The following is a 25,432-nucleotide window of genomic DNA, read 5'->3' as shown; positions in this document are numbered from 1 at the left end:
TGAGAGACCTGTATGTAGGTCAAGAAGCAAACAGTTAAAACCAGACATGGAACAACGGACTGGTTCAAAATTGGGAAAGGAATACGTTATGGCTGTATACTGTCACCCTGTTTATTTAACTTATATGCAGAGTACATCATGCGAAATGCTAGGCTGGATGAATCACAAGCTGGAATCAAGACTGCTAGGAGAAATATGAACAACAAGATATGCAGATGATACCACTCTAATGGCAGAAAGTGAAGAGGAACTAAAGGGCCTCTTGATGAAAGTGAAAAAGGAGAGTGAAAAAGCTGGCTTAAAACTCAACATTCAAAGAAGATCATGGCATCTGGTCCCATCACTTCATGGCAAATAGATGGGGGAAAAGTGGAAACAGTGACAGATTTTATTTTCTTGGGCTCCAAAATCACTGCAGATGGTGACTGCAGCCATGAAATTAAAAGATGCTTGCTCCCTGGAAGTAAAGCTATGACAAACCTAGACAGCATATTAAAAAGCAGAGACAACTCTTTGCTGACAAAGGTCCGTATAGTCAAAGCTATGGTTTTTTCCAGTAGTCATGTATGGATGTGAGAGTTGGACCATAAAGAAGGCTGAGCCCCAAAGAATTGATGCTTTTGAACTGTAGTGCTGGAGAAGACTCCCGAGAATCTCTTGGACTTCAAGGAGATCAAACCAGTCTATCCTAAAGGAAATCAACCCCGAATACTCACTGGAAGGACTGATGCTAAAGCTGAAGCTCCTATAGTCTGGCCACAAGAGCAGACTCCTTAGAAAAGACCCTGATACTGGGAAAGATTGAGGGCAAGAGGAGAAGAGGAAGACAGAGGATGAGATGGTTGGATGGCATCAGTGACTCAATGGACATGAGTTTGAGCAAATTTGGGGAGACAGTGAAGGACATGGAAGCCTGGCGTGCTGCAATCCATGGGGGTCACAAAAAGTTGGACATGTCTTAGCAACTGAACAACAAATGAACAACTACTTACCTAAATCAGTCATGATACATCCTTAACATGGAATAATATGTAGCTATTTAAAATGTTATAGCAGACCATTTAATGTTACAGGGAAATGCTCATGGTATTTTCCTCTATAAACAAAAAAGACTACAAATATAGAGAGATGGGCACCAATTTGTTAAAAGAAGTATATGAATAATATAACATAATTATAATAGTGGCTTTATCTCTGGATGATTTATGACTTTCTTCTTTGCAATTTAGGATTTCTCCTTTTTCTTTGATTCCCAAATTGCCAATAAAAAGCTGTTACTTTGTGAGAGGAACCATCATCACTATTATTGTCAAAACTTTTTCATCAACTGAAAAAGAAACGCTGTAACTTGTATTCCCTCTGCCCCCTAGCTCCTAGTAACTCTATTCTCGCCTTTTGGTTTCTATAAATTTGCCTATTCTAGATACCTCATCTAAGTGAAATTATACATTTATTTTTTTCTGTCTGGCTTATTTCACTTGGCAAAATATCTTCAAGGCTTACACACATTGTAACATGTATCAGAATTTCATTCCTTTCTATTGCTATTCCACTGTAAGTATATACCACATTTTGTTTATGTATTCATCTGCTGATGGACACTGGATTGTTTTCATCTTTTGGCTATTGTGAATAATGCTGTTATGAATATTCCTGTGTACAAGTTTTGTTTAAATATCTGTTTTCAATTCTTTTGGGTGCATACCTACCTAAGAACAGAATTCCTAGATCATTTGTTAATTCTATGTTTACCTTTTTGAGGGACCACCAAACTGTTTTCCACAAAGGCTGCAACATTGTATGTTCTCACCTGCGGTCCACAAAGGTTCCAACTTCTCCACACCCTCTCCAACACTTATTTTCCATTTTAAAAGTACAGTCATTCTAGTGGGGTATGAAGTGGTATATCACTGTGGCTTTGATTTGTATTTCTCTTATTAATTATGCTGAGCATCTTTTCAAGTGCTTATTGGTCAGGTGGCAAAACATCTATTCAAGTCCTTTGCTCAGTTTTGATTGTTGCTTTTCTTGTTTGTTTGCTTTTTGGCCACGCCATACAGCACGTAGGATCTTCCCTGACCAGGGACTGAAACCATGACCCCTGCAATGGGAGCACAGTGGTAATCACTGGACCGCCAGGGAAGTCCTTTTACTCTGAATTGGGTTGTTCCATTCTTTTGGTTGTTGCTCTTGCTGAGATGTAGGAGTTTTTATATACTCTGGATATTAATTATCAGGTATATTATTTGCAAATATTTTTCCCATTTTGTGAGTTGTCTTTTTTCATTATCTTGATAGTGTCTTTTGATGAGCAAAATGTTTTAATTTCACGAAATTCTATTTATCTATTTTTTCTTTTTTTGCCCTGTGCTTTTGGTGTCATATCCAAGGATCAAAGCATCACTTTTTAAATCATTTTTTAAAATGTAATTTTAAAAAACATCAGGGGGAAAAAGTAGTTGCTAATAGTGGGGTAGAAAATGTAGGAGGAAGTATAGTTTATTTTCTCTCATTCTGAATACAAAGCACAGCATAACACAGCTTAAAACAAAGACTGTTTTAAGGATCCAGATCCCTCCTTTTCCTAGAACATGACCTGGTAGAGGAGCTCTTGGTCCAAAGGTGCGTATAAACACCTCTCTACTTCATGAATCAACTATACCTCAATAAACGAAAACAGTTCAGATCAACATTAAAATGTTTTGGGGAATATTGTGAAAATCACCATAAGAATTACTTCTTGTAAAAAAAAAAAGATTAGATTGGATCAAGGGCTTGTCAATTTGTCTCACCAACTACAGATGGCATGTCAGATCTTTGTTCAGTGTCCACTTCGGACTTAAAAACTAGTAAGCACTTGGCAACAGCCCTTTGGTATCAAATGATTTTATACATTTTATGCAATTTACAACTGATCCCCAAGATTCGCATCTCAAGAGAAGCTCTGGTAAAAAGATTTACTCCTGGGTGTGTGAACACTAGTCCTGTTATTTAAAACAAAACAAACCTGTTTCTTTGTTAGTCTCTTTAAAAAGCTTGTCACCTTAGAAAAAGAGCTAAACCTAATGGGAATGGTTAATAATAAACACTAATGGTTGTCGCTGACATTTTTTACATTGGTGCCAAATTGCTGTTCAATTTAGTCCTATCTGGGCTTCCCTGATAGCTCAGTTGGTACAGAATCCACCTGAAATGCAGGAGACCCCTGGTTCGATCCCTGGGTCGGGAAGATCCGCTGGAGAAGGGAAAGGCTACCCACTCCAGTATTCTGGCCTGGAGAATTCCATGGACTGCATAGTCCATGGGGTTGCAAAGAGTCAGACACGACTGAGCAACTTTCACTTCACTTAGTCCTGTCCTATAGAAGCTGAGTATGCTTTTCAGCTGTGCTCTTTGCTTTCCTGGTAAAGTCCTCCTTACCCTTCCCAAGCCTCTTATCTGGGCCAATGGTAAATAATCAGTATATATAGCCACCACTAAATAATCAAGAGCCTACTAATGGGCTCTGTGTAGTCCAAGTTCTTTCTAAAGGGGAAAGACAGACATGTTTGTCTACTAATGTTAGGAGGGAAATGCATCTGTGGCAAATCTCAGCTCCCAGTCAACACTAGTTTCGGGTCTTCTAGTCCTCTCTAGCGACACAGATAAGAGAAAGAGATCATAAGAAAGTCAGTAAGCCACAGCTTCTGGAAGCCTGTAAGCACACCTGCAGCTGGCCAGTAGCAGCGTAGTACAGGAAAGGGGCTAGGAGGGGTTACAAGGGGATGCTGGTGAGGAAGGCTGGTTTGAAACTGTGGGTACTACCACCTCCATGGAAGCCTCAACTAGGGGAATGGAGGAATCGCTCACTTCCCATAGCTTATCTCTGGTACATTATTGAATAATATTTAATCTTGCCAAGTGATAAGAGATTATGCAAATTTCTGAGCACTGTTTCTTCCAGGACAAAAGTTCAAATCACAGATGCAGAGAAAGGGTGAATATAATCAGAAATTCACAAGAGTGAGCAGCATTCAGAAATTCTGAAAAGGCCAGGGAAAATTAGGACCATCTGTGTTTCATCTACCAACTAAGATTTTTTTCCCTGTAAGTTGGTTATTATCTGAAAACCACTTTATGGGTTTGCTATGTAGTAACATCAGGAACTTTGGTAAAGAGTGTCATATTTCAAGGAAAACTCTAGTCCCAAATCTGTCTACAGCAGTGAAAATTATTAGAAAGAATGTTTTGCTATCTATAAATTCTATGTCTTATCAAGCCTCATGCAGGCAGAACCTAAAATCAGCTTAACAGCAACATTTCCAGGTTTTTATCTCACTTATCCTAGGAATTCATCTTCAAGTCATAGATTTGACTGTAGGGAAGGATCAAATCATGTATGGATCTTTTAAAACCAGAAACCCAAAGGCAGAAATGTGGTTATTATTCTTTTAAAGAGAATACCTGAATACTTTCAAAGAGAATCTACACTTTCCAGGAGCCCTTTACTAACATTCTAAGTAGAAATCTGTGAGGTTATCCAATAGAGCAATTTGGGATAAAGTCTTCTGCAGAAGTGTTTGGAACCTATGGAGCGGTGGTTCCCAACTTGCTGCACATTGGATGCACCTGGAGATCTTTAAAAAATACTGACACCTGGCTCCCACCTACAGTCGTTCTGATTTCATTTAACTCGGTGAGACCTGAGCATCAGGGCTTTTTAAGTCCCTGCCCCCACATTCTAATGGGCAGCAAAGGTGTTCTAGGCATGACAGAAAACAAATATCCTAAACCCTTATTTCTGGGATCCTCTGGGGCAGAATGAGCCAAAGAAAGTACAAAGATAATACCCATCAGCCGGGAACCCTTTTCACATGACTATGGTGTTTTCTCTCCACAGAAATTCAGGTAAAATAATAGAGACCAGCTGAAACCAGTATCAGGCAAGTACCAATTAGGGGAGTAGGTTAGGTAGATCTGATGCTAAAACTCTAAGTAGGAAAACTATATTCAAGTATACGTTAGAGGTGTAAGGCCAAAGTGGAACATCCACCCAGTGTAATCCACTCCACCCCCAGACCATGGGGACCAAGAGGTTGAGGAGGAAAGCTAAAGATCTAACAGTTCCTCCTCCCACCTACAAGTTCCCACACCATGGAAACTGTGTAAGTGTAACAGAGGCTGCTTCACCACACCCTTAAATCTCACACCCTCCCTTTCCTCTTGGTAAGGCAACCACACTGTATACCCATAGTGAGAGGTGGCTAAGAGAGACCATCACGCCTTTGGTTGTCCATCTGAAGTCTTTATCTGAAAACCTCTGGGTCTAAGAAGGAAGGTATCATCTCAGTGGGACAGTTTTGAGGAAATACTTGCCTGGGGTTGAGATGGAATCACACTTGGCCACAGTTTTACTGCTTTTAAGACCTAGTAGGAAGAATCAAGATAAGAACATAGCTAGGGGATAGCCTACAAGAGGTACTTTTCCTTTCAGCCCTCTTCAGCTAGAGGTTGAGAGAGGTAAGTAACTGCTGAAGCTTCTTTGTCTTGCTGGTAATCTCCACTTGGCATTTTCAGGGTTTGTTAACAGAGCAGAACTGAACCACATTGTGGCTCTCAGAGCCAAGGAGGGGAGGAGGGGAAAGTAATGTAGCAGAGGAACAGCTGGGATCATGGGGTGGATGCTCTTCTGCCCAGACTGGCTTGGGAAGCAATGCCTTTCATTAGTATGTGCAGTTCTAGATTTCCTTCCTTTCTCTAACTTGTGACAAAAATTATTCTGAAATTTTCGATGGCCTCTGTTATGGGCTGAATTGTGTCCCCATCAGCCCAAAAAAAGGTAGACTACTGAAGTCTGAACTCCCAGTACTTCAGACTGTGACCTTAATTTTGAAACAGGGTCCTTACAGAGATAATCAAATTTCAATGAGGTTATTTAAATGGGCTCTAATCCAGTATGACTGGTGTCCTAATAAAAAGGATAAATTTGGACATAGTGACAGATGCACTCAGAAAGAAGAAAATGTGAAGGCACACAGGGAAAAGAAAGCCATGTGAGGGACTTCCTGGTGGGCCAGTGGTTAAGACTCCACACTTCCAGTGCTTCCACTGCAGGGGGTGCGAATTCAATCCCTGGTCTGGGAACTAAGATCCCACATGCCATGGTGTGGCAAAAAAACAAAGAAAAGAAAAGAAAGCCATGTTAACCGGAGTGATGGCACCTACAAGCCAAGGGACACCAAGGATTGCTGGCAAACACCAGACGCTAGAAGAAGCAAGGAAAGACTCTCCCCTTGAACTGTCAGAGACAGCATAGCTCTGCCAACACCTTAATTTCTGACTTCTAGCCTCCAGAACCATGAGACGATAAATTTGTCATTTTAAGTCACCCAACTTTTGGCTCGTTGTTATGGCAGCCCACCAACAGCAGAGTGGTATTGATTAAACAAGTCAGATTTTACTTTAACTAGCTTCAGTGAATTACTGCCACTAGCCAAGGAGATTATAGTCCAGGTCAGCAGTTCGCCAACAAGGTAGGTGGAGAACAGTGGTGATGGCAGCAAATCATAAATCTTGGGAACTGTTTCACAATAAACATGCCCAAGCTCCATCCTGAACCTGATGATTCAGAATATGAGCATGGGGGAGGGGTGGGGAGGGTAGCTTACATGTATTTTAAACAATCTCAAGGGATATCACTGACTTTCTCTGATTTTGCACCACCTGCCAACTGAGTAATACTAAGCTTAAATAAAAGGATAAAACTTTAGGTCTTCCCCTAAATTGATCTGCAGATTCAATGTAATTCCAATCAAAATCTCAACAGGTTCCCCCCCGACCCAAGTAAAAGTTCACAAGCTGATCCTAATATTTATATGGAAATGCCAAAGGCCAAGGACAGCCAAGGCAATCCTGAAGTACCGTAAAGTTGGAGGATTTACACTACTAGATAGCAAGACGTGTGAAGTTACAGTCATTTAGACAGGGTAGCACTGACACAGACTAGACAAATGGATGACCAGAACAGAAGAGAGAGCCTAGAAATAAATCCACTTCTGTATCAGTTGATTTATGACTTATGTGACACTGAAGTTCAGTGGGGGAAAGGATGGTCTTTTCAGTAAGGTGCTAGGTCAGTTAGGTATCCATATGAAAAAAACAGAATCTTGGCTCCTTATTCACACCCTAAACAAAAATCAAATTCAGATACATTACAGATCTAAAGGTGAAAAGAAAAACAATAAAATTTCAGGAAAAAAAGGGAGAATATCTTCATTATTTTGGGAAAGGCAAAGTTTTCTTAAACAAGACATAAAAAGCACTAACTTAAAAAAAAAAAAAAAAGAAACCAAAAATACTAGCCTTTATACAGAGAACTTCCATTCATGAAAAGGTACCATTAAAAGAAAATACAGGAAACAGGAGAGGATATTTATGATATGTACATCGAACAAAGGACTCTAAACCATACTATAAAGAGAACTCCTAACAAATCAGTAAGAAGAAAACATACAGCCCAATTCAAAAATAGGTAAAAGATTTGAACATGTACTTCACAAAATGGGATTTCCAAATGTCCAATAAGTATATGCTTAATTTCATGACTTATCATGGAGATGCAAATTAATACTATAGTGAGATACCATTACCCATCAACCAGAATGGCTAAAATGAAAAAGACATAATGTCAAGTGTTGACAAGGATATAGAGCAACCAGGATTCTAATTGGAAGTAGGAGTTATAAATTGGTTCAGACACTTTGGGAAATTGGCAACATCTATTAAAACTGATCATATGTTTACCTTATGACCCAGGAATTTCATTCCTAAATATATAGAATAGAATAGATATATATTCCTATATCTATATATTATATATCTATATCTATCTATATCTATATACCTATATCTATATATTCCTAAATATATAGAATAGAATAGATATAGAATAAATATATAGAATAGAAATGTGTACATATATTCCCCCAAAAGACATGTACAAAAATTTTCACAGCAACACTTTTCATAATAGCTCCAAACTGAAAACAACCCAATATCCATCAACAACTGAGTAAATAAGTAGTGTTATATTCACACTATATTCACGAAATACTGTTAAAAAAAAGAATAAACAAAGTACAACTACATGCAACAACATGATGAATTTCACTGGCATAATGCTGAACAGCTACAAGGATATACAAACACACAAGTAAGTACATATTCTATTTAGGTTCAAAATGGGTAACACTAATCTTGAAAACTCAAGGACCTGTATAATACTTATATTTATATTATTGTTGAACAAGATCTATTAACATAAAAACAAAGACTTGGGGTTTGTGACTCCTGTAGATCAGTGCCAGGATCAGCTGAAATGCACACTAATTTTATCCTTTAGGCAGTCTGTCCAGTCTCCAGTGTGGCAGCCTCCAGTGTGGCAGACCAGTCTGGAATCTAAAGCAGCAGCATGTGAGGGTGGGGGTGGGGTTCCCACTTTTCTTTCTCCATATTGATACTTGATTTTGGTAGATTTAAAAAATACAACAATTCAAAGGAACACAGTAAAAGCTAAAAAGCAGAGGCGAGTTTGCTAAATGGGAAGATGCACTGTGTTCCAAGTGTACTGAATGAAATAGGAAAAATTTCAAAAGATGGGAATAATCAGAGTCAAATAAGGAGAAAGCAGGTTGTTCACTGAATTAGTTCAGGGTTAAAACTTTCATTTGATTATGAGTTCAATGGGGGTAGAAAATTATTTGACAGCAGTCTTTCAGGCTTTTTCGAGACATCCTAACGAGAAAATAGAGTACAACTTGTGGGAGGGGAACTGCTCAATTTCTCACCATAGCCTTTTTGTCATAGACCTTGTTGCTATGGAGAAGGCCATGAAGGCAGCAACTGAGGGAAATAAAGGATCTGGCAGCAGTAAGCACAGGGACAGTGGTTTAAACAGAAATTCCTTATGTAATTAGCAAGTAGCAGCGCCTATAAACGACACACTTTCCATTTTTTCTTAACCCCTAACCCTCTAAAAGTACATGGGCCTGGCTTGCCACTATAATTTCACTCAAATACAGAGGAGCCTAAATGGGCCTAACAAAGCCCAAGCCTGGCAGACAAAACACATGGCCATTTAGCAGGGCTGCCTCATGCCAGAGGGAAGCATCTACCTACCCACCCTATCCTGGGGAAATTATCTCCAGCTGCCTAAATTACAAAGTTGATGCCCTATGATTTCTTTGTTCTGAAAAGCCTGAGGGAGATGGGATAATGAAGTAGCAGAAGAGGTAGAGAACAGCCTCTCGTTTCACAGAGTAGTCAAGAGACAGAGAGGGGGTGCGAGGAGAGAGACAGAAAGAATATGAGAATCTCACTGGTGTCATTAAGAGGCGGCAGCAGCGACCTGCAAGCAAAGCTCTGTCTAAACTGGTCTGAAACTACTGCTGTGGGAGAAAAAGGCTAGTTGCCAAGTTTGTTAACAGCTTCTGCCCATCATAGTTACAGCAGCTTTAACAATCAGGGCAGGGCCAGGACCTGTTTTGAGCAGCACTGAAACAGGAGGGTACAACAACATCTTCAGCAGATCTCGCCACAACCAATGATGAACAAAGACAATCCCTCTTCTGTCCCACACAAATGATCAGAGAATCATAAATATCAGAACAGAAAGGACCACAGAGCTCTGCAGTCCAACCTCTTCATTTTACAAATGAGCAAACTAAATCCCAGACCAGTTAAATAACCTCATCAACAGGACAAGAAAATGGGAAGGTCTCTAACAGGGTCTTTCTCCCTTGGAATCATACGTCAAAGCTGAATTAGCTGGGGACAGTGATCAGCCCCCCACTTTAGACCAGAACTATATTTACTGCCTAGGTATCACTTACCAAGGTTTACACAGAAGTATCAGGAACTACACTGTTAAAGGATAGCATTAGTAACAACATGGGTCTTTTTTTCAGCCCATCTGAGAAGCTTTTGTTTCTGAAATATCAAAAGAATCTCATTTGAAATAACTCTTACCTATCTGGCAAGCCCAAATCCTGGCCACCTTGTTGCCTGATTGTCCTTTGCTGGTGGGCAGGGAGGAGGTAGGTAAGAGTGCACAAAAGAATCTCTCTGTTTGGAGATTAGTTTATTTTGCAATTTGCAAAATGCAACTCAAAAAATAGTCTGTAACTGAAATTTTTCCTTAGGGCTTTGGGATTCAAATATATGACAGTGGACAGATAACACGATCCATCAGGGTGTACAAACATGTAACTGCCCTAAAGCATCCCCTAGGAGTAAACTGCTAGGTGGGAAGAATGTGCTGGCTGTTGCTTTGCTGTATAGGAGGCGCTGGGAGAAAGTTAAGTATTGATTTCCCTAATGTTTCCTTTGTGTGTCTGCTGTTGCCATGTGGTGGTCTGTTGCTATGAAGATCTGCGGTGCCAGACAATGGCTGCTAGACTCTTTATGACTGTGCTATGGGTACAGCTGATTCTGCAGGAGTCAGGCTGGTAAGCAACTGGCTAAGCAGTGGAGAAACCCCGGTCACTGTGCACCATCTCTCTCTAGGTAAGTGCTGCCCGAGGCGAGGCTGAAGGTGAAAGAGTATTAATCAAGCTAAGGAAAAAGAACAATCAGTAGCGATTTTGAGACCCATCTTAACTTTTCAGCGTGCTTGTGCTTAGTCTCTCAGTCGTGTCCAACTCTCTGTGACCCCATGGACTGTAGCCCACCGGGCTCCTCTTTCCATGGGGATTCTCCGGGTAAGAATACTGGAGTGGATTGCCATGCCCTCCTCCAGGGGATCTTCCCAACCCAGGGATCGAACCCAGGTCTCCCTCATTGCAGGCGAATTCTTTATCATCTGGACTACCAGAGAAGCCCAAGAATACTGGAGTGGGTAGCCGTTCCCACAGGGCATCTTTCTGACTCAAGAATCAAACCAGCGTCTCCTGCATTGCAGGCAGATTCTTTACCAGCTGAGCTATCAGGGAAGCCCCAACTTTTCAGCACAAATATCTAAAAGTAGATTATTTCACAGTTCACATACATACTTTCTTACATCAGAATCACAGAGTAACCAAGGCTAACTATCAAGGTTATCATCTTCATGCAAGATTAATGGACAGCCTCTTCATTTTAGTGAGAACAACAAAGACCCACAGCTGGGATCTGTAAGCAGATGAGGATAAAGAAGCAGGTTCTCAGCGGAGCTACCACAGGCAAACTAACTTCCTGCTAAGCAAAACCACTGCCTACTACTCTGATAATAAGAAAACTTCGGCCCACAGACCGAAGTACAGGGCTCAACCACAGAGTCTGAAGCAGGGCCAATTGTTCTGCTAGGTAACAGGGGCCACAGTACACAGAAGTCACCCTGGGTCTTGGAGATGTCACCTATTTACCTGCCCTCATCCTCCTCCATAGATAACCTTTCTTTCCATCTCAGAGCACATATACACTTTCAGAATATTTGTAATTTAAAGACCACTTAGCCCCCATGATGTTCAATATGGTAAACCACTAGCTATAAAGAATATTTAAATTTAATAAAAATTAAAATTCAGTTCCTCAGTTTAGTGTGCCACATTTCAGGTGCTCAAATATCATGTGTCACTAGACTATCATTTTGGAGAGTCTCTTTCCTCCACAAAAAGTTCTACTGGACAGGACAGATCTAGCCCAAGGTCCCATAAATTAGAAATCTCATGCCAGAAGTTCAGAGACTTCTCCACGATCACACTGCTTGCTAACTGTATAATCTGTTCTGGAATCCAACTCTCCAGACTCTAGTTCAGAGGTATTTGTTCTGTACTACTATGCCTTTAGAGCACTATTATTCCTTGAAACAACTCACCTTAAACAGCTTCAGACACTCCTAGCTGTTGGACTAAAAATATATACCCTGATGTGGAGCTGGGGATGCACAGCCTTTTCATGTTTGTGCGCATATATGACAAAACCTTTTCCAATCACAAAAATCGAAAACTTTCTCCTACCCACCAAATCATTAAGCTAGAATTCAGCTTTGGAAGACAGGCCAAGCTTATCATAGAGCTTTTCATACCCTCTGACATACGAGGGATTTGTATTCCTTCCCACTTCAAAACTGTGGTCTTAGGGCTTCCCTGGTGGTCCAGTGGTTAAAATCCACCTTGCAACGCAGGGGACATGGGTTCAATCCCTGGTCCAGGAAGATCCAACATGCCTTGGAGCAACTGAGCCCTCATACTCCAACTACTGAGCCCACAGGCTTAGAGCCTGTGCTTGACAGTAAGAGAAGGCACCACAGCGAGAAGCCTGCACACTGCAACAAACAGCAACCCCCCCGCCCCCGCGCTGCAGTTGCTTTTAAGTAAATCTTAAAAAAGAAAAGTATACCCCATTAAAAAAAAACTGGTCTTACAGCTTTACAACTTCTGTCTTTCTGATACTTTGTTAAAGATCAGACCAATTTTAGAGATGTTTTAAGAAGGTTTTCTACATGGAATGGGAGGATGAACCTAGATAGATTATTATCAAAACTTTTTTTTTTTACCAGCAGAATCCTCTTCAACTATAGTTTTTCAAAGGATTAACATATAAATCATCCCAAAGTAGAATGGCTCTGGGTTGCATCTGATTGGGTAGCAGAGGTGGAGCTGGGGCCTGCCCACTCAACACCTCTCACCCCTTATGACTGCTTCTGAGGTTCCTCCATGCTCATGTTCCTCAGAGAATAACTTCAAACCATTTCCTCTGAAAATGTCTGAAGGTTCTATCTCTGACTTTTATAATCTCAAAAGATTGAAGGTGGAAGCCACTGTTTTTTTTTGTTTTTTTTTTTTTTTTAAAGAAAGTATTCAATACCTTACAAAATCCCTCATTATTTTTGATCAATACATAGCAAATGAGCCCGAGAGAGGCTAATAAAAAATTACCATTTTTACCTACATGCCTAGAACATATGAGTACAAGCACAATTTTATTAATCAAGTATTTACTGATTATTTTACTTTTTGTGTAAAGACTGAATTAGTTCTTGGGAGAAATAAAATGATACATAAAATGTGGTTTCTGGTTTCAACCATCTTATAATTTAATAAAGGAGAAAAGATACATAGGAATTGTGGGTGGCATATATTCATGTCACTGTAGTCCTAGAAGAAGAGAAAGAGGATGGTGCAGAATAAATGTATGAAGAAGTAAAGGTCAGACTCCCAAAATTTGGAAAAAGGAAATTCACAGACTTAAGTGAACCCCGAAACAGGATAAGCCCAAAGAAGTCCATGTTAGACACATCACACGTCATGATCAAAATGCTGAAAATGACAGAAAAGCTTTGAAAGCAACCAGGGGAAAATAACATATTACTTACAGGGGAACAACTTAAAATACATTTAAAGGTGTATTTCTCAGAAACCATGATAGCCAAAAGGAAGTAAAACACTTTTAAAGTGCTAAAAGAAATGTAAACCTAGATTTCTATATAAGAAAAAAAATTTTTAGGAATAAAAGTGAAATAAAGGCATTCTCTGAGAATTAATAGGCAGTGGACCTACTCTAAAAGAATTAATAAAGGATAATCTTCAGACAGAATGCAAACAACAGAGGGGACTCAGAACATTAGGAATGGAGGAAGAACAACAGAAATGTGAAGTGTCTGGGTAAATATAATAAACTAGTTTCTTGAATTCTTTAAAGTATAAAAGATGACTGAAAGGGAAAAAAATTTAAGTGGTCTGATGGGGTTTTCAGTGTATTAGATGTAATACATAAAACCAGGGGTTTGTAAACTTTTTCAAAAGCTTGACAAAAGGAAATGGATTAGGTGGGAGGCAGATGCTGTTTTACTTTTCTCCTTTGTTTCCAAGCCTGAAGAGTATATGTGATAGCTAGAGCTACATGAGCAATTTCACAGTAAGTAAGTAACTTGAAGGAGCCTGGAACACTGATTACACTGAAGCCATCATACCAGCCTTAGATTGCCTACCTTTAGAATTGTCATACATTTACACCATTTTCTGTTTCTAGCAGCCAAACTCCATTCTCAACTCAATGTTTCCTCAACTTTCCCCACTATGGCACACATAGTAAATGAAAAAACACACTCTGGATAAAGCTGCTTGTCTGGAGGAAAAGGGACGTGGCGGGCACCAGCTGCCACAGGTCCTACCCTAGAGCACACTGGGACAGAAATGGCCAATACGTCAGCATCCTAAAACCCATCAGGAGTTTCTACCTAATAAGTACAAGGAGGAAGAGGGACTGACACAAGATAAACAGAATGACCAATTTAGAAAGAAACATGGCAATCTGGGGAAGTTCAATATTACAAAAGGAAGAGAGGTGAGTTCAGAGAATGAATAAATAGCAGAGCTTCTAAAAACCTAGGAAGAGCAGAGAGAAAGACCTAGGAAGAGCAGACCTTTGGAAAGCAGATGATCACTGGTATGAGAAATGTTTCAGACAAATGGTAGCAGAAGAAATCTGATGGCAAGACAGATGATAAAGGGCAGGTAAAAAAAGACTGAAAACAGCAATAGCAAGAAGTGAAGAAAAGGGGATAGGTCAGTAGTTCAAAGGGGTAGCAATGATGAGGAAAATATTTTCACTATAAGGAAGTATTGAAGAGGGAAAGAGCTTAAACAGAAGTGGAAAGCATGAAGATGAAGAAAAAAGTAGATAAAATTCAAGGTGTCAAGTCAAAGAATCTTTGGAATAAGAGATAAAGGAAGTAACAGCATAAGAAAAATACACTTTAATAAAGAGGAGGGAAGCTAGAGAACTTAGGTGGGGTGGCTTTGATCTTAGTTATTTAAGAGCACAAGGAGAGAATGAATTGGACTGATGAAATCTTGAGAATGAAGTAAGTACTGTGGAATGTAAATGTAATAGAGAGATGAAGGGATTGCCACGCAGCACTGCAAGCTCATTTTATGTCAGCCAGCATAAACTTGCATCAAAAACAGCTCAGTTTTGTGAATTCTTTCATTGTCAGTCTAGGATTGGGGGCTGAAAAATGGGAGGTGGAGATTTCCTGAATTTGAGACTGGCAAGATAAGCAGATTAATTTTCTGTTCTATACAAACAAGTGTATAATATAATTTCATCAATGGTATTAATATTTTTCAGTCTTCACTCTCGTGACTGACATATGAAACCATTCATTTTCAAGATGTCATAGTCAACTAGTATTGAGTCCATGCTGATTTCAAGGTTTAAAGCCGTAAATTATAATAACTTACAAGCTTGGATATGTCCTTATTGGTCATCCAATTCCACTATACTTAAGATATGAGGTAACTAAGGTCCAAAGAAGTTAAGAAACTTGTCCAAGGTCACAACAATAGTGGTAGAGACATAGAGGTCTCCTGATTTTCACTCCAGGGTTCTTTCCAGTATATCACAAATTTGTCTAGAAAGCACATTTGCCAAAGTAAAATATATCACTAGTGATAGCCTTCAACCTAGTGCTACAGTTTAGAAAGGAGAATCTGTAGCACTTCCTGGAATTCTTATCTAATAAGTCAGCTCTGCCTTTCTTTAAAATACCATAGAAGCCAGTAAGCGATTTTGCCTCAACAGAAGTATATGGTCTTATACACTGAGGTTTCTTATACATTGTTTCCAGGACCGTGGGTTAAGGTAAGATTTGTGAACCAGAAATAGACTTGGGACCTGTTATTTTTATTTGAAGTAAGGTAGGACAAGGTGAAATCAGGGAGAAGCAGACCTCTGCATAAATGCTAAGAATACATCTCAAAAAACCAAAGGAAGACAAGACAGTCCAGGTTATACCTGGGTCTTCTTAATAGTCCTAAAGTTGAGCCTAGTTAAGGAGGATCTTTGTAGATGCCGACTGAATTACGAACAACCTAAAAAGAGATGAGATCTGCAGGAATTTCAAAATGCCTCCAAGGTAAGGTTTATAGTGAGAAATAGGAAAGAAAGAAGCAACAATGCAGAACAGGTAAGCAAAGAAATCAGGAAGAACTCAGGCCATGACCCCTACACCTGTTCTCTGCAAGGGGGCTCAGTTCTACAGGGAGCGCAGGACCCTCCATTCCCCTCGGAGCCCAAACATTTATAGTTTCTCTCTAAGGCAGAAGGGCTTTTCAGTTTGAAGACAGTAGTCTGTTGGGCAAAGAGACAAAGTATAAAAAACTGGGGTAGCAGACAAGAAACCTACACGGCAGGACTTTTTTTTTTTAAAGTATATATATATAGTTCTTACTATTAACTTGGAAACGGACTCAGTATACTAGGTCTTCTAGATTTGCCAAGAATGACCCTTGCAGGAAATCTCTGTTATCTAAAGATGAAAAGGAATGTGAACCAGCTCTGATCCCAATTCAGACCTTTGTCAACAGACAGTACAGGTGAAGGCCCTCTGGGACGGCCAGAAAGCAGAGTAGAGTGTATCACTCCAGAACAGTTCTCTTTCCCTTGGATGAAAGAAAAAGAAGAGAAGAATAAGCCCTGAAACACAATATGTTAAGTGGGGAAAAATACAGTATTAAAAGTAAGAGAACTAACACCTTACAGGTTTAAATAAATTAGAATAGAATGATCTTAAACTTGGTGAAAATAATATTTATTCTGAGTTTCAGAGAAGGTATAGAATTCTGGAAAGTATCTAGTACATATATCCTAACATAAATCCAGAAATGACAATGAGATGGTATAAGCATCCATTCATTCAAATAAATATTTGTGAGAGCCTGGCACAGGTGCCAGGCATTAAGTATTGGGGATATAATAGTGAGAAAAAAACAGTTCCTGAGCTCACAAAACTTTTAGAACACTGGAAGAAATAGACATTAATAGAAAAATGCTGGGATTTCCCTGGTGGTCCAGTGGCTAAGACTGCCGTGCTGCCAGTGCAAGGGACCTGGGTTCGATCCCTGCTCAGGTAACTAGATCCCACATGCTACAAGACCTGGCACAGCCAAATAAATAATATGCTTTAAAAACAGAAAAATGTAATTATACACAATATTACAAATCGTGGCAAGTGCTGTGAAAGTACACAGGGCGCACTGAAAATGTGTACCAGGGGAACTTGCTAATGGGCTGCCAGTGACAGCCAGAGTCTTTCATAACAAACAATTAAAAAAACCTATGCTAACATCCCCCTAGTAGGGAGGGAGAACAAGAATCCCCAGATAAAAAGGTAACCATTGTTCTCAGGAGAGGGAAAAGGTTATTAGCCTCGTTCTCACAGCTTTTATCAGGTTTACATACACGAAAAGTATATTGCCCTTGGAGAAAATCACTACTATAAAGATGGGTGGAATACAGTAAATTGGCAGGAGATTGATGTTTTTGATCTTCAATATACTGAAGCAATAGGCCCTGAAGTTTGCTTGGTGGCACAGAGCTGTGATCTGGATATGTTTGTAATTCCAACAGACTCTGGCTGTTCAGACATGTGGCCATAGGCAGACGACATTTTTAAAATCAGAGATAGCCACTTGTGATTTCCAGACTGTATACTGTATACACACAGTGTCAACCTCTAGGTCAACCTCTCTCTTCACAGTTTCTAACACAATGGGATTATTTTCTTCTTCTTTTTGCATTATGGTCTCAGACACACAATAAAACCTCATCAGCAATGTTATTTTGAAAGCTGAAACTTTACTATATTGCTAACAACAAGAGAGCCAAGAACACAGAATTTTTATCCTGTATCACATCAGTGCCTACTGCATGGAAAACTGAATCACAACAAAATATTCAGAGAAACAGAATTTTTTTTTTTTTTTTTACTGGAATGATTAAAATGAAATGCCTGAATTTCCATGGGCAGACTGACAAGATAGCTTATGATAATCAGAGATAATTAGCTGTGCTCCTCTGGGCTTCTAAACTCCTCAGAGTGGTGATGCTTTGAAAGCCTGGTTACTGATGCAAAGACCTGATGGGACTCTGAGGCCCAGCCTCTCTAACCACACATTCTTTGATAAGGACTTGGATTCTTTATAAAAAGAATGTATACTGAAATCAAATTGCCATAGATGGTACCAAGGGGATCTAAAATATCTGGTTAAGTCCCTTTGTACCCCTAATTTTTCAGGTTAACAAACTTTCAAAACAGAAGAGATTCTGTTGTCAGGGACAAGCGGAACATCCAAGCAGCAGCACCCTACAGTGAGCCAACTGCTTGCTGAACGCCTGAAAACAAGACCATGTAAACAGTTCCCTATTGCCTGGGCCTATAAAATCTGGACTAAGTGACAGATGCATAAAGTGGTGTGGGTGGCTGGACAATGAGGCAACTAGTAGGAAGGAGCTGGCTGTGCCTCCAGGTGTTAAAAAAGGCAAGACTTGCATATTCAATGAGTCAATACTAAGTCAAGACTGACTGTTTTCCATTTCCTTGACTCCCACAGCTGCCCTTTTATTACTTTTTCTCTTCAAGCCTGACCCAAAAGTTCATGTATATTCAAATTCTCCCATATAAAATGATAAGAGAGGGAAACAGTATAGATACAGTTTGAGTTATATGGCCAGCACCTATCAAACGACTGCTTAAGTACCAGGGCCAACACTGCTGAATGGCTATGAAGGGGAGATAATTAATTTAAAAAAACTGGCAATCTCTAGAAGCTAAGCAATTTTACAGAGAAGTTTGCTATAATCCTCTGGGTAGGCATCACCAGCAAATGATGGTCATATGAGACTCCTAATAAATACTTGGTATTATTTACAACCATCAGTCCTTGATGACAGAAGCAGGTTGAGAAGGTACAGGAAAGCCACATGCAGTACTTACCGTCTTCGGTTTCCTGCCACACGATGCCCTCGAGGTTGACACTTGTCCCAGGTTCGCAGGGGCCCAGGCACTCAGGCTCTGTGGCCAGAGCCACATCACACGTGTTGACCCCAACGGATCGGGTGCGCACCATGATCTGCTCACAGGGGGATGAGATGTCGTTACTGACCACTGGCACCAAAAGGTGCAGTGGCAGCACTGCCGGTGTGGAGACAGGGGACTCCATCTGTGGGGAGACAGAGCAGCAGATGAGCTGCAAGGAGAGCATTCACAGGAAACAGCTTCTCTGCATTTAATCTAGTCCTACATCCTTTCCTGCCAGAAAGCAGAGGGCGTTAAATAGAAGACTTTAGTCCTTATTTTCAAGTTCTAGCTCATGATACCACTATAAATCCGAGTGCACCCTGGGCTAGGAGAAGCTTTATTTCTTATTAACAGCCCTCCTCATAAACTGTGCTTGGCTGAAAGTGTATTAAAAAAATTGTCTCTCTTAAAAATCTGCTGAAAGAGAATCAGGGCCAGACTTCAACAGCAAGAGAAGAGAGCACACAGACCAATGAGAAAGAAAGGTTCAGCTTCTGAGGCAGGTACTACTGCTGCCACTCTGCTTCTCTGCAACCTATCATTCAACAAATAATACATTAACCAGGTATAAAGTCCAAGAATACATATGGGGATAAAGAGATGGAGAAATATCCAGATCCTAGGAATGCCACTCCAGGAAGACAGGAGCTTTAGTTCATCTTTGGGTAAAAGGAAATGTACTTAAAAGTTACAGGAGGGCTGATGGGGGTTTCTAACCCATAGAGATTATAACAGCGATAGGTTAATGACAATGATAACGATAATGATAGGTTAATGACAATTCACATTTCAGAGTGTGAATCTAACATCAGATGTGCAGAGAAGAAACAGGAGGTACTGTTACTACCCAGAAGCCAATCCACAGCAGTCTGCACATGAAGCTGAATACACACACATACATAAGAGTAGTCAAACACAAGAACCAGCAGTCTGGGACTTCCCTGGTGGTCCAGCAGTTAAGAGTCTGCTTGCCAATGCAGGGAACATGGGTTCAATCTCTGGTCCTGGAAAATCACACATGTTGTGGGGCAGCTAAGCCCGTGTGCCCCAACTACTGAAACCTGGGCACCCTAGAGCCCATGTTTTGCAACAAGAGAAGCTATCGCAACGAGAAGTTGATGCACAACAACTAGGGAGTAACCCCTGCTCCCCGCAACTACAGAAAGCCTGCCTGTGGCAACGAAGACCCAGCATAGCCCCCCACTTCAAGAGAACCAGCAATCTCTACCACCAAAACTAGACCCTCTCACGAGAATGCAGTTTTACTTAGATTCCAAGAAGAAATTAACACATCTAGAGTTAAAAGTTGTAACAAAGAGCAATAACCCCTTAATTCTTTAAACACTAGCATTTATCAGGTTGACAAAGTACCAATTCTGAGTTAATAGTGCCCACATCCTAACTAGCAGATTCCCTGGTGTCTCCACCAGTGTCTCTCTGGTGGCTCAGAGGGTAAAGCGTCTGCCTGCAATGCAGGAGACTGGGTTCGATCCCTGGGTCAGGAAGATTCTCTGGAGAAGGAAATGGCAACCCACTCCAGTACACTTGCCTGGAAAATACCATGGACAGGAAGCCTGGTAGACTACAGTCCATGGGATCGCAAAGAGTCAGATACAACTGAGCGACATCACTTTCACTTTCACATCCTAACTAAACGGTGTCTGGCACATGCAAAGGCACTCAGTACACACTGACTGATCCTCCCTAAAGATTATGTATGATACCAATCAGAAGACCTAAAAAGGTGGAGTCAAATAGTGGGACACTCTTTCCCTTTTGAAAGACCAGGTTGACTATACTCCTTCAGCAGGCCCACATTCAGAGTGGGGCACCCATGTACCCATTATCAAAGCTGCTGCACAGTTCTGCGACAGGACTTTGGTCCTGAAATAGTTTTCTGCATGACCACCACTCTACCTATAATCCATCTCCCTCATTTTAAACACAAACATGCACACACAAACATCTTCCTGGCCTCAAACACTACCCTGGAAGCCGAGGTCTGGGTATTGAATCCATTCTCTATAAGTAGCTCTGACTTCTTGGCTTAAAAATCAAGTGATATTTGCAGATTATCACTATCAGAGTCCACAGAATGCTAAAACACTGGTTCTGATTAATTCTGGTCCCTGAATAGCTGCCAAAACATTATCCTTATCTGTCTGTGGTTACACACATCCACCCTGTACTTTCCTAACTCCACCCTTTTCATTAAATGAAAGTGGAAGCCTGTCCAGTGAATCTTCTGCATAATGATAAATGCCAAGAGGCATTTTTGGTCTTTTGTACTCCTGAAAATCAGGCGTTTATAATTCAATTTGACAAACTTCTTGGGATGTGTTAGATCCCTGAAAAACTCTTTAAAATTTCTAAGCACAGATTTGAAGCTAAGAACAGAAAAAATAAACTGGATTTCCTACTACTCCTGTGTAGTGCTAGACTCTGGGTCTAATCATTAAGCCCTCTCAGGAATGCTTTTAGATGATGGTTCATTAACTCTTTTTTTTTTTCAGTGCTAACTGACATTTTTTTTTAAATTTTATTTTATTTTTAAGCTTTACAATATAAAGTTTCCTAGAGATTTCACCCATGAGAATTATCAGAAAGGGAAATTAGAGAGTATTCAGATCATCTTTACTCTTAGGCTTGCCTCTGTTTCTCGGGTCTTTCTCTTGGGGAAGAACTGAGATAGAAGTAACTTCAGAGTTAGTTAATATGTGCATTTCCTTTGCTTAGAATTTGTCCCCTTTTCTATACCTTTCTTCTACTAGCAAGAGAAATTCCTGCAAAGTCCTCTTTCTCGAACACACACACACACACACACACACACACACACACACACACACACTGCCATCAAGAGAGCTCTTTTCTAGAAGTGGTTTCATTTCCTGTTAATTTATTCAGTACTGCTGGGAGGCCAGGGAAAAGATAAGCTACTGACATTCTGGACAAAGCTAAGCTCCCAATTCTATACTGACAGATTCAGAAAACAACATCTAAGATGTAAGCACAAAACACCACTGTTGTATTCAAGCAGCTTGTTAAATTAAACCCTAAATATCTGAAGAGAAGAAACTTAGCTGAACTGATCACTAAGAATAACAGAATTAATACATGAGGAGCTGATTAATGTGTGTGTGCACGTCAAACTACTCCCAATAATCGAAGTTATTAGTAAGTTACTAAGTAGAGCTCAGCATCTGTTTGTGTGAGGATGACTTTACTTAACTATTTGATTAGTTAAACAGGATTTCTGGGAATGAGGAGAAGGGAGAACATGCACCTTTGGATTTGGAACTACTGTTCAATTTCCTTCTACTTTGCAACAGAAATCTAAGGAGAAATCACAGAGCAGCACAATAATGTTTAATTACAGCTCTAGCTCTGCTAATTACTGTTTGGTCACATCTATAATCTACATTAAGCCATAGTGCATAATAAGCAGCTCTGTGATATTCATCTAATAAACTAGGTGACTTTGTGGGATTTCAAATTCTACTTTCATTGGAACAAACATAGCTTCATTTATCACTCTCCAGGAGAGGATAAAAATCAAAAAAGGACTCATTTTGCCACCTTTCCTGTATACCTAGGATGCAAAAAGCAGGGATTGTCAAAAGACTGATGCCAGCAGGGAAAATAAGGAATAAAAATAGGAGAAGTTAGGGTCACTGAATACCTTCACAACTATGACAACAGTAAACGCTGGCCAATCAGATTCTGAAATGCTAAGAAGTGCCACAGTGGCTCCAGGGGCTCACTGGCACGGGAAGGTAAACAACACAACGAAAGAGAAACCTGAAAAGAGACAGAAAACGTAAAGATGGAGATCTCTGAAGTTTCCTAATATTTCATGTCCTTTATCTTTTAATGATACTTCTTTTCAATTCACCTTTAGATATTAGCCTAATAGCACCTATTAGGGATCTGAGTGCTGATAGGCAGGTGACACAGAAATGAGGACTGGGAGAATAAAGAAAGGCCAGAGCCATTAATCACCCTGCAAGAAGTGATTATATACGGACTTGAGCTGCCTCCCACACTTGAGAGGCACTAATGGAGGAAAAGGCTGCAACATAATTTTAGGGGTAGAAAATGAAGCGAAAAAGTATTTGGGACAGACTCTCTCCTTCACAAATATGAGTCTGATACATTACCTTCACACTCAAAAGGCAGAAAGGAAGCTGGTTCTACTGATAACTTCAGTAGCTCTCAGAAACTCCCTTTTATCCAAGAATGAAAGATTATTGAGGATGATGGTTAGATGAGTGTTCAGATTAATCAGAAAAGATTGTGCAGAAAGTAGAATGTCATCAGATATACTAAATACTATATTAATAAGATCACTGGAGTAGGAAATGGCAACCCACTTCAGTATTCTTGACAGGAAAATTCAATGGACAGAGGAGCCTGGTAGGCTACATATACATACAGTCCATGGGGTTGCAAAGAGTTGGACACAACTCGGCACGCATGCACACACACACACACATTAATAAAATCAGTCCTCTTTCTTCAATAATTCCAAAGGTTCTTCCAGATTTTATAGTGACTTGACATTAGTAATACTAACAGTAATGTATGTTCTTGATTCATGGACAAATGTAAGTACTCACCCTGATACAGTACAGCAAACCTGATTTGCTCATAAGGCCATCTTGGTGGCTCAGATGGTAAAGGATCTGCCTGTAATGCTGGAGTCTTGGGTTCAATTCCTGGGTTGGGAAGATTCCCTGGAGAACAGAATGGCTACACACTCCAGTATTCTTCCTGGAGAATTTCAAGGACAGAGGAGCCTGTGGGCTACAGTCCAAGGGTCAAAAGAGTCGGGCATGATTGAGTGACTAACACACATTATTTAAAAAACCAAGTAATTAAAAATATCCCATTTATCAGTTTGTTGTGTTATTTATATTTCTCTCAAGTTAAATATTCATTGGAAGGACTGATGCTGAAGCTCCAATACTTTTTTTGCCACCTGATGCAAAGAGCCGACTCATTGAGAAAAAAGACTCTGATGCTAGGAAAGATTGAGGGCATCAGAAGGGTACAACAGAAGATGAGATGGTTGGATGGCATCACTGAATCAATGGACATGAGTTTGAGCAAACTCCTGGAGATAGTGAAGGATAGGGGAGACTGGTGTCTGCAGTCCATGGGGCTGCAAAGAGTTGGACATGACTTGGTGACTGAACAACAACAACAAATTAAAACACAGTGGGAAAAAATTCTCAAATTATTTGAATTGCCTTCTATTGATAGGCAATTTGAGATAAAATAAGTTTACTGTATTGTTTTTGTTTTAAATTTAGGGCTGGAACTTCGGTGATGGCCCAGCGGATAAGGATCCTTCTGCCAAAGCAGGGGACCAAGATTTGATCCCTGGTCCAGGAAGATTCCAAATACAGTGGAGCAACTAAGCCCACAGGCCACAACTACTGAAGCCTGCAAGCTCTAGGGACCACAAGTTGCAGCTACCGAGCCTATGTGCTGAGACTACTGAAGCCCATGTGCTCCGAAGCCTACCGAGCCTATGTGCTGAGACTACTGAAGCCCATGTGCCCTGAAGCCTACTGAGCCTATGTGCTCAGACTACTGAAGCCCATGTGCCCTGAAGCCTACCGAGCCTATGTGCTGAGACTACCGAAGCCCATGTGCCCTGAAGCCTACCGAGCCTATGTGCTTAAGACTACTGAAGCCCATGTGCCCCGAAGCCTGTGCTCTGCAACGAGAAGCCACTGCAGCCCCCGCTCGCCACAACTAATAAAGCCTGTGCAAAGCTCTGAAGACCCATGCAGCCAAAGATAAATAAATAAATGTATTTAAAAAAAATATGGGGGGCTTCCCTGGTGGTCCAGCGATTAGGAATTTGCCTTGCAATGCAGCAGATGCTGGTTCGATCCCTGGTTGGGGAACTAAGATTTCACGCGCCTCAAGCAACTAAGCCCACACACTCCAGAGCCCACGCACCACAACTAGAGTCTGTGCTCCACAACAAAAGATCCTGCACAACATAACAGAGATCCCATGTGCTGCAACTAAGACCTGACATGGCCAAATAAATATTTTTAAAAATTTAGAATTTTTTTTTCTTATTCTGAAGGATCCTTATTGCTAGAGGCTGGTGGTGGAAATCATGGAATAACTGAAGATGAAGGCAGAAGTCCAAATTCTTCCTCTCCATGAAGCTCTTCTCAGAACACAACAGAACATTCCTTGTAAATCCGAAAACAGCTTAAGGTTTAACTATTAGTGAAGGAGAAAATAGCCCCTTTCAAACATTAAGTATCTTTCCAAGTTATCTCTCTGAGTAAAGGAAAGAAGGGAGGGAGGGAAGAAGGAAGAGAGAAAAGAAGGAAGGAAGGAAGGAAGGGGCGAGGGGGAAAGGGGAGGGGAAAGGAAGGCAGAGTGGGGAGAAAGAGGTTTGCTGGTTTCCTGAACTTCCAGATTTCACGCGGGTTGCTTTGAAGAATTTTATTGTAACTCTGGTTAACTTCAGAACATTTTGAAGCACAAGACAAGGAGAAAAAAGAGCAAAAGCTGTGGTAGTTGGCATCACTGCCAAACATCAAATAGCTCTTAGAAGCTACATATTCTATTATTCATAGAAGACTT

General features: G+C 40.4%; 1 protein-coding gene and 1 long non-coding RNA gene across 6 annotated transcripts in view; one reads left to right on the top strand and one right to left on the bottom strand.

Annotated features, from left to right (window-relative positions):
- The window catches only part of ZNF609 (zinc finger protein 609), a 201,668-nt gene that overhangs the window by 36,288 nt on the left and 139,948 nt on the right, over positions 1-25,432 (bottom strand). For all 5 annotated transcript variants that reach the window (XM_025296497.2, XM_025296498.2, XM_025296499.2 and 2 more), the window contains one exon: positions 18,734-18,959. In XM_025296497.2, the coding sequence (XP_025152282.1) occupies positions 18,734-18,959 (226 nt within the window). The remainder of the gene's footprint in view (positions 1-18,733; positions 18,960-25,432) is intronic.
- Positions 5,352-24,337, top strand: LOC112587961. Its single transcript, XR_003112520.2, has 3 exons — positions 5,352-5,499; positions 10,406-10,542; positions 24,130-24,337. It is a non-coding gene; the product is annotated as an uncharacterized LOC112587961 (long non-coding RNA).

The sequence above is a fragment of the Bubalus bubalis genome, chromosome 11, assembly GCF_019923935.1.
Source record: "Bubalus bubalis isolate 160015118507 breed Murrah chromosome 11, NDDB_SH_1, whole genome shotgun sequence".
Classification (NCBI taxonomy): domain Eukaryota; kingdom Metazoa; phylum Chordata; class Mammalia; order Artiodactyla; family Bovidae; genus Bubalus; species Bubalus bubalis.
This window is presented reverse-complemented; position numbering and strand designations above follow the sequence as displayed.